At 44.6% G+C, this 10,000-nt stretch overlaps 1 protein-coding gene across 6 annotated transcripts in view; it reads left to right on the forward strand.

Annotated features, from left to right (window-relative positions):
- The window catches only part of LOC147026115 (protein phosphatase 3 catalytic subunit alpha), a 219,100-nt gene that overhangs the window by 170,349 nt on the left and 38,751 nt on the right, over positions 1-10,000 (forward strand). For 3 of the 6 annotated variants that reach the window (XM_085881161.1, XM_085881164.1, XM_085881163.1), the window contains exons 10-11: positions 3,972-4,049; positions 4,257-4,283. In XM_085881161.1, coding sequence (XP_085737287.1) covers positions 3,972-4,049; positions 4,257-4,283 — 105 coding nt within the window. The remainder of the gene's footprint in view (positions 1-3,971; positions 4,050-4,256; positions 4,284-10,000) is intronic. The other 3 variants (XM_085881162.1, XM_085881165.1, XM_085881167.1) reach the window with 1 other exon arrangement.

A 10,000-nucleotide genomic window follows, 5' to 3' on the forward strand; every position in this document is an offset into this window, starting at 1 on the left:
CCAAAAGCACATAGAAAAGGAAAAGAAACACAATGCAATTTTACACAAAAAGCAAATGCGACAATGCAGATCTAATACCGATTACGCGAGCACACGGCAACACTTATACAATTTTACTTCACAGACGGCGCCGACAACACATACCCAAAACCAAGGAAAAGAACACCCTCAAGGATGAGGCGGGCCTGAGGCCGAGACCGGGTCGGGCCTACCCGTCTGGTGATGAGACGCGGAGCGGCGATGGTGCCTCAACTCCGCGGGCCTCGCGGACAGTGTCTGGTAGGGGGTGGGAAAGGGGCCCCCTTGGTCGCACTATCTCAGCGCGGGGGGAAACAGGAGGGGGTTGCTGATGCTCGGGGGAAAGGAGGATTTCTACTCTGCCTCGAGTCCCGCGACGAGCGTCTCCACCTCGGCCAGGTCGCGCCGTCGGCCTCCCTGGTGTGCAGCTCCCGGCACGACGCGAGCACTCCCTCGTCTGCCTTCGCCGCCTCTCCACAGCTCCGTCCCCTTCGCTCCGACTCCAACGCACACGACGACGACGACGACGACGACGACCAACAACAACCAATTCTTCCTCTTCCCAACTCCACCGACTGCGAAGTCTTAACTCTCTTGACTTGACGAACGCGGTCGCTTATATAAGCCCCGTGGCTTCGCTCTCTCATCTTTGACCCCCTGCCTTCGACCTTTCACCTCGCTCCCCATTGGCCCGAGAAAAAGTGGGCGTGAATGCATTTTGATCCATAAATTTGCATATAGCGATCGCCCTCCAACGCCCTGGAGGCGGGGCCAAATCGCCCCTCGCTCACCGATTGGACGGAACAAAAGTGGGCGTGTGTCGTTTTTGATCCGTTTTTGGAGCTGAAAATCCGTGGTTTTGTACACGCTGTTCGGCGCGCGCCCTGCACGAGTCCAACACCGGTACCCACAAGCGGCGCAAGAACGGTGGCGATGCGACGGTTGCGAGGTGTGACGTGAAGCGGCGCCGCGGTGGGTGGTTGATGTTGTGGTTGGTGGTGGTAACAATGGCGGTTGGTCAAAAATAAAGATAGTAAAAGAAAAACGGCTATCCTGAAGAGTCGCAGCACGCATAAATGACATGTATTCCCACTAGACAACGGGTTTGGGCCTAACTACACATATACTTACCGAGATACCTCACCTAAGGGACCTGAATGGTGGTTTGCGAATTTGGTAACCACAACACTATATATATATATATATATATATATATATATATATATAGATATATATATATATATATATATATATATATATATATATATATATATATATATATATATATATATATATATATACATACATATACACCGATGAGCCAAAACATTATGACCACCTGCCTAATATGCTGTTGGTCCTCCGTGTGCTGCCAAAACAGCACCGACCCACCAAGGCAAGGACTCCACAAGACCCCTGAAAGTGTCCTGTGGTATCTGGCACCAAAACATTAGCAGCAGATCCTTCAAGTCCTGTAAGTTGGGAGTTGTAGCCTCCGTGGATCGGACTTGTCAGTCCAGCACATCCCACAGATGCTCAATCGGATTGAGATCCAGAGAATTTGGAAGTCAGGGCAACACTGTGAATACTTCATCATGTTCCTCAAACCATTCCGGAACAATGTGTGCAGTGTGGCAGGGCGCATTATCCTGCTGAAAGAGGCCATTGCCATCAGGGAATACCATTGCCATGAAGGGGTGTACCTGGTCTGCAACGATGTTTAGGTTGGTGACACTTGTCAAATTGACGTCCACATGAATGGCCGGACCCAGGGTTTCCCAGCAGAACATTGCCCAGAGCATCACACTCCCTCTACCGGCTTGTCGTCTTCTCACAGTACATTCTCGTGCCATTACTTCCCCAGGTAAACGGCGCACACGTACACGGCCATCCACGTGATCTAAAAGAAGACGGGACTCATCGGACCAGGCGACCTTCTTCCACTGCTCCTAGGTTCAGTTCCGATGCTCACGTGCCCATTGTAGGCGCTTTCGACGGTGAACAGGGGTCATCATGGGCACTCTGACCGGTCTGCAGCTACGCAGCCCCATACGCAGCAGGGTGCGATGCACTGTGGATTGTGACACATTCCTCCCTTGATCACCATTAAAATTTTCTGTCATTTGTGCCACAGTAGACCTTCTGTCAGTTCGGACCAGACGGTATAGCGCTCGCGTGCCCATTGCAGGCGATTTCGACGGTGGACAGGGGTCATCATGGGCACTCTGTCCGGTCTGCAGCTACGCAGCCCCATACGCAGCAGGGTGCGATGCACTGTGGATTGTGACACATTCCTCCCGTGACCACCATTAATATTTTCTGTGACTTGTGCCACAGTAGACCTTCTGTCAGTTCGGACTAGATGGGATAGCCTTCGTTTCCCTCGCGCATCGATGAGCCTTGGGCGATTAACACCCTGTCGCCGGTTTGTGGTTTGTCCCTTCTCGGACCACTGTTGGTAGGTACTCACCACTGCTGTCCAGAAGCACCCACAAGCCTTGCCGTTTCAGAGATGCTTTGACCCAGTCGTCTGGCCATAACAATTTGGCCCTTGTCAAAGTCGCTCAGGTCTTTACTCCTGCCCATTTCTCCTGCATCCAACACATCAACTTCAAGAACTGACTGTTGACTTTCTGCCTCATATATCCCACCCCTTGACAGGTGCCATTGTAACAAGACAATCAATGTTATTTACTTCACCTATCAGTGGTCATAATGTTTTGGCTCATCAGTGTATATATATATATATATATATATATATATATATATATATATATATATATATATATATATATATATATATATATATATATATATATATATATATATATATATATATATATATATATATATATATATATATATATATACATAAACATATAATCCCAAAGTTATTTAAGGTACTGGTAAGTCGTCTTCCATAAGTAAAATCCGCAAAGTCCTTGTCTTCTGTGTTGCTTTGAAATGGCTGAAGCAGCTCAAAGTTGGCAAGTGTGGGAGGTGAGTCTGTCACAATCTATGTCATCAAGCAAAAAGTGGAGTTGGTGTGGAAGCATGACGGGTGGTTTGGTGAAACGCCTGGGTGAGGACTATATGGCGTTGGTACATACTATCTAAAGAAACAAAAGGGGCAGATATTACAATTTCATGGTGAGAGTTATGTGTCCAAGCTAATGGACAAAAGGAAAACGTTACATCAGTGGAAGACCGCTGACGTCGATGTCTTGTTGGAGTGGAACAGGCAGTGCCATATGGAGAATTTTCCCTTTGGTCATGCAATAATCATGACGCAAGCGAAAACTTTTCACGTCCCATGCAATATACGGGTACCTGTATTGATTTATCTTCAGATGAGCGTAATTACTGTTGAAATAGGTTCTGGAAACCACACCTGTTTTTAACACATTGGTACAGTAAACTTTAATTATTACAACAACCCTTTCTCAAGATATTCATTTTAATGCAAATTGGCTATTGACCACAGTCGTATTTGAAAAGAGCCATTTGTTGGCCATTGATAACAAAGCCGTGTTGGCTGCTGGAAATATCGACATTGCTCATCTCCCTCCCGGTCATGTGGAGAGGAAAACTGGTCTGCGGGGTATACCTGTGTGCGGGTTTTACGTGCCTGAAATTTTCAGAGAGCACTTTTTTTCCCCAGGTAAGAGGAAGACCAGGGGATGGGTTATTTGCGTGAAAATACGGCAATACATTGGACTCTGAAGCCCTTCAATTCAAGTCTTGAGTAGCAAGGCAAAGTTATTTTCTTGCAATGGAGTCATACATCACTACTTACTGTTGCATACATGTTTGTTTGTTTTATTAGTTATGCTGTTTTTAATTATGCAAACTAGCTTCGACAAACTTGATACAGAATGGCATATGTCCAAGCTGCACGATGAGTTCTGCCTGCTGTGTCAAATCGATTATAGAGTGTATGCTATATTCTGCAGTGACGGAGATGTTGGTCAATGTGCTGAACATTTGCTCCGACGATGAACTGGTTACAGATGCAGACGAGTCTCTCGACGGTGAGGACAATTTGCTTCTGTAACAACTTCAAAAACGCTCACTTGCCCTTGCCTCTGCTGTTACTATATTGTAATTGTTGTAATGATTTTATTATTTTGCACTTTGTGTCCATCTTCTCCGCTGCCTTTCCATTATTCTGTTGTAAATGCATTCATTATACCATGTTTAACATTTTTCTTTCCTTGTCTTAATTCCATCATCCAAAGAAAACCTCATGCCCTGCATTAGAAAAGGTACAAAAAGCAGGCAGGTTCCATTTGGTTTGTGATATGACTTCAGTCCATGCGTATCACTAAGGTGGAGTTAAACACCTTGTGATCAATTTGGAGCAGGGATAATCTCAGTTGCAGCTGCACATTTGAGATTGATATCAGTTAAATTTGGTGCTTGTTTTCCAAGTTGTTTGCTCTTCGTGTTTATTGCCATTGATTAAAAATAAAATCCTTGCTTTTCCATGAACCTATATTTTTGTATACAAAAAGGGTAGTATTTTCCTGATTAAAATTTGGTTGACGGCTCATTGTTTGTTTGGCATTTCCACTTTCTTGCTATTCCTGCTACCCGGGCATTACTTCAGTTGTATTTTTTGCTTATTTGTTTATTTCGGTTTCTGAAAGGTAATTTAAACAATGTTAATGTTACCATGTCATCTGACTTTGTAATGGGCCAAAAAGTATATTTTCAACCACTTTTTTTAACTGAAGTCATATCTTTGCATGCAAGTGGCATGATTTTTAACTTGAATTGGGTAATTGTTGTGCCGGTTAATGCTGATTTTACGCTTTGTTTTGAGAGCAAATGCTGAAAATTCAGGTTTACCCCTCCCTCTTCCAAATAACAAGCTTCTATATTAACATTTCACGTATTAAAGGGTAAAAGTGGGTGATTATATTATTTTCTTTATTCCTCATATTGTATTGTAGTTTGATTCATTAATTTTTGCTGCATTTATGAAGCAATCTTTTTCTTGAAGTCAAAGTGCAACGAAATTTGATTGTTAACCGATGATTATTGAATGATATCAAGTGAGTTTACATATATATATATATATATATATATATATATATATATATATATACATACATACATACATACATACATACATACATACATACACACATATAACCGGGCGTAGTGGCGTGCGCCTGAAATCCGGATACTCGGAGGCTTGGATTGGAGGATCGCTTGAGGACTGGAGCTCTGCGCTGGGCCGTGCTATAAGAGGGTGTAGGGCAGCCCCGAATCATGACGAAACCCAATCCTTATCCCTGTGTCATAAGAGGCGACCAGGGTTGTGCCAGGAAGGGCATCCAGCATAAGACCTATGCCAAATCAGAATGCGGATCACAACGGATGATCCGCTGTGGCGACCCCCAACAGGAGCAGCAGAATGACGAACAACAACAACATATACATACACACATATATACTAGCCGGTAGGTGACATGGGTGGTCGCTATATAATTGCATACTAGTCAGACAGTTTTTGACGGATCGGGCTGAAATCTTTTGACAAAGAGGATGATTATAGTGCTCATAAAAGCGCAGAAGCCAATTTTTGATTTTCGAAAACAAAATATATATAATTTTTTTTCGGATTTTTTCAAAAATTTCATAGTCCCGTTGCGAGGCAACGGTGGCCTGCCATCCTTCTGAGGTCGGCGAAATGAGTACCAGTTGTACTGGGCCCGGTGTATGCCCCGGTTAGAATAGGTGTACCATATCCCTGTGTGTCGTAAGAGGCGACCAGGGTTGCGTCAGGGAGGGCATCCGGCGTAAAAACCTATGCCAAATCATTATGCGGACAAGAAAAATAATTTCCATACCGGATCGGTCGAGGCCCGGGTTACCAACGACCGCCACCGGTACTGGTGGTCAGCAGGGTACCAGTGGAAATTGTGCTACTGCTTTGCGAAGGAGGAGAAGGAGACGGGGAAGGCGAGTCCGGAGGCAGTGGGAGAGGGGGAAGGGTAGAAGTGTGCAGGTGAGAGTTGGAACTCTGAATGTTGGGACGATGACTGGCAAAGAGCGAGAGTTGGCTGATATAATGGAGAGAAGAAAGGTGGACATACTGTGTGTACAAGAGACCAAGTGGATGGGGAGTAAGGCTAGGAGCATTGGAGGTAGTTTCAAACTGTTCTACCATGGTGTGGATGGGAGGAGAAATGGTGTCGGGGTAATCCTGAAGGAAGATTATGTCAAGAGGGTATTGGAGGTGAGGAGAGTGTCTGACCGAGTGATGAGTGTGAAGTTGGAAATTGAAGGGGTGATGATGAATGTCATCAGTGCATATGCCCTGCATATGGGGTGTGAGATGGAGTATAAAGAAGATTTCTGGAGTGAGTTAGATGAAGTGGTGGAGAGTGTATCCAAGGATGAAAGAGTGGTGATTGGAGCAGATTTCAATGGGCATGTTGGGGAAGGAAATAAAGAGGATGAGGAGGTGATGGGTAGGTACGGTCTCAACAAGAGAAATGTGGAAGGGCAAATGGTGGTAGAGTTTGCAAAAAGAATGGAAATAGCAGTGGTAAATACGTATTTCAAGAAGAAGGAGGAACACAGGGTGACATACAAGAGTGGAGGAAAGTGCACACAGGTGGATTACATCTTAAGCAGGAGATGCAACCTGAAAGAGATTAGTGACTGTAAGGTGGTGACAGGGGAGAGTGTAGCTCGACAGCATCGATTGGTGGTCTGTAGGATGACTTTAGAGGTGAGGTTGAGGAAGAGAGTGAGGGCTGAACCAAGGACCAGATGGTGGAAGCTGAAGGAGGAAGACTGTTGCGTGAAATTTAGGGAGGTGAGACAGGCGTTGGATGGTGGTAAAGATGGGTGGGATGATTGGGCAACGACAGCAGAAGTTGTGAGGGAGATAGCTGGGAAGGTACTTGGTGTGGCATCTGGACAGAGGAAGGAAGATAAGGAGACTTGGTGGTGGAATGAGGAAGTACAGGAAAGTATAAGGAAGAAGGGGTTGGTGAAAAAGAAGTGGGATAGTCAGAGAGATGAAGAAAGTAGGCAGGAGTACAAGGAATGGTGGCGAAAGGCAAAAAGAGAGGTGGCAAAGGCCAAGGAAAAGGCATAAGACGAGCTGTATGAGAAGTTGGATACAAAAGAAGGGGAAAAGGATTTATACCGATTGGCAAGACAGAGGGACCGAGCTGGGAAGGATGTGCTGCAGGTTAGGGTAAATAAAGACGCAAATGGGAATGTGCTGACGAGCGAGGAGGGTGTGTTGAGAAGGTGGATGGAGTACTTTTAGGAGCTGATGAATGGAGAGAGAGAGAGAGAGAGAGAGAGAGAGAGAGAGAGAGAGAGAGAGAGAGAGAGAGAGAGAGAGAGAGAGAGAGAGAGAGAGAGAGAGAGAGAGAGAGAGAGAGAGAGAGAGAGAGAGAGAGAGAGAGAGAGAGAGACAGGCAGACAGACAGACAGACAGACAGACAGACAGACAGACAGACAGACAGACAGACAGACAGACAGACATAGACAGACAGATAGAGAAAGACAGACAGAGATATATATATATATATATATATATATATATATATATATATATATATATATATATATATATATATATATATATATATATATATATATATATATATTGAATCTGGAAGTGGTATGGATCAGTAAGGATGAAGTGAGGACTGCTATGAAGAAGATGAAAAGTGGAAAGGCGGTTGGCCCAGATGGTATACCAGTGGAGGCATGGAAGTGCTTCGGAGAGATGGCAGTGGGGTTGTTAACCAGATTGTTTAATAAAGTCGTGGAAAGTGAGAGGATGCCGGAGGAGTGGAGATTAAGTGTACTGGTTCCGATTTTCAAGAATAAGGGTGATGTGCGAGCTGTGGAAATTATAGAGGGATAAAGTTGTTCAGCCACACCATGAAGTTGTGGGAAAGAGTAGTGGAAGCTCGGTTGAGAGGAGAGGTGACGATCTGTGAGCAGCAATATGGGTTTATGCCAGGAAAGAGCACCACTGATGCAATGTTTGCTTTGAGAATGTTGATGCAGAAGTACAGTGAAGGCCAGCAGGAGTTACAGTGTGTGTTTGTGGATTTAGAGAAAGCTTATGATTGGGTGCCAAGAGAGGAGTTGTGGCATTGTATGAGGAAGTCAGGAGTGATGGAGAAGTATGTGAGTATCGTGCAGGATATGTATGAGGACAGTGTGACAGCGGTGAGGTGTGCGGGAGGAATGACGGACCGGTTTCAGGTAAAAGTGGGATTGCACCAAAGATCGCCTCTGAGCCCTTTCCTGTTTGCAATGGAGATGGACAGGTTGATGGACGAGATCAGACTGGAGTCCCCATGGACTATGATGTTCGCGGATGGCATCATGATCTGTAGGGAGAGTAGGGAGCAGGCAGAGGCGAGCCTCGAGCAGTGGAGGTACGCACTGGAGAGAAGGGGAATGATAGTCAGTCGGAGTAAGACGGAGTACATGTGCGTAAATGAGAGGGAGGGTGGTGGTATGGTGCGGTTGCAAGGAGTTGAGGTGGGGAAGGTGGATTGGTTTAAATACTTGGGATCAACTGTCCAAACTAATGGAGAGTGTGGGAGAGAAGTGAAAAAGAGAGTGCAGGCAGGATGGAGTGGGTGGAGAAGAGTTGCAGGAGTGATTTGTGACAGAAGGGTAGTTGCAAGAGTGAAGGGGAAAGTATATAAGACGGTAGTGAGACCTGCTATGTTGTATGGTTTGGAGGTGGTGGCACTAACAAAAAGACAGGAAGCCGAGCTGGAAGTGGCAGAGTTAATGATGCTGCGATTCTCGTTGGGAGTGACGAGGATGGATAGGATAAGAAATGAGTACATTAGAGGGACAGCGCAGGTAGGACGGTTTGGAGACAAAGTGAGAGAGGCGAGGTTGAGATGGTTTGGACATGTGCACAGGAGGGAAGCGGAGTATATCGGGAGAAGGATGTTGAAGATGGAGCGCCAGGCAGGAGGAGAAGAGGAAGGCCAAAGAAGAGGTTCATGGATACGGTGAGGGCGGACATGCGGGTGGTTGGAGTGTCAATGGCAGATGTGGAGGATAGAGCGAAATGGAGACGGTTGATCCGCTCTGGCGACCCCTAACGGGAGCAAGCCGAAAGAGGAAGAAGAGTTGCGAGGCAACGGTGGCGTCCATAGCAACGCTGCTCAAAAGCATACAACTCGATCCTGGTATGAACTTACCATTCAAGCTTCATCAAAATCGGTTGACTCCTCTGGCCTCCAGAGCTGTCCATTACATACAGACAAACGGACGGAAAACCTGAGAATAACGGTTGTCTAGCGACCACCCAATATATGTGTGTGTGTGTATATGTATATATATATATATATATATATATATATATATATATATATATATATATATATATATATATATATATATATATATATATATATATACATATATACATGCACATGCACGGGATAGCAGTACAACATTGCTGGTCGCAGACGACAGACCGTACACAGGGAATGACAAAAATACGCATTGTGCAAAATGCAAGTGGTACTATGGAACGCCAAGACTTCCCAAACATTGTCGACATGTCCGCTAAGTGCCACAGCAATTTAATAGGGATCATGTGACGGCGAGCCGAGTTTTTAGTGTGCAAGCTTGGTATTATAAGACATATATATATATATATATATATATATATATATATATATATATATATATATATATATATATATATATATATATATATATATCTTCTTCCTTCTGCTGCTCCCGTTAGGGGTCGCCACAGCGGATCATCCGTATGATCCGCATAGTGATTTGGCACATGTTTTACGCCGGATGCCCTTCCTGACGCAACCCTGGTCGCTTCTTACAACACATATATATATATATATATATATATATATATATATATATATATATATATATATATATATATATATATACATATACATATACATACATATATATTCTGCTTCTTCTTTCGGCTGCT

This window comes from Eptatretus burgeri, chromosome 5 (genome assembly GCF_056783735.1).
Source record: "Eptatretus burgeri isolate ZD-2024b chromosome 5, Ebu_testis_v1, whole genome shotgun sequence".
Classification (NCBI taxonomy): domain Eukaryota; kingdom Metazoa; phylum Chordata; class Myxini; order Myxiniformes; family Myxinidae; genus Eptatretus; species Eptatretus burgeri.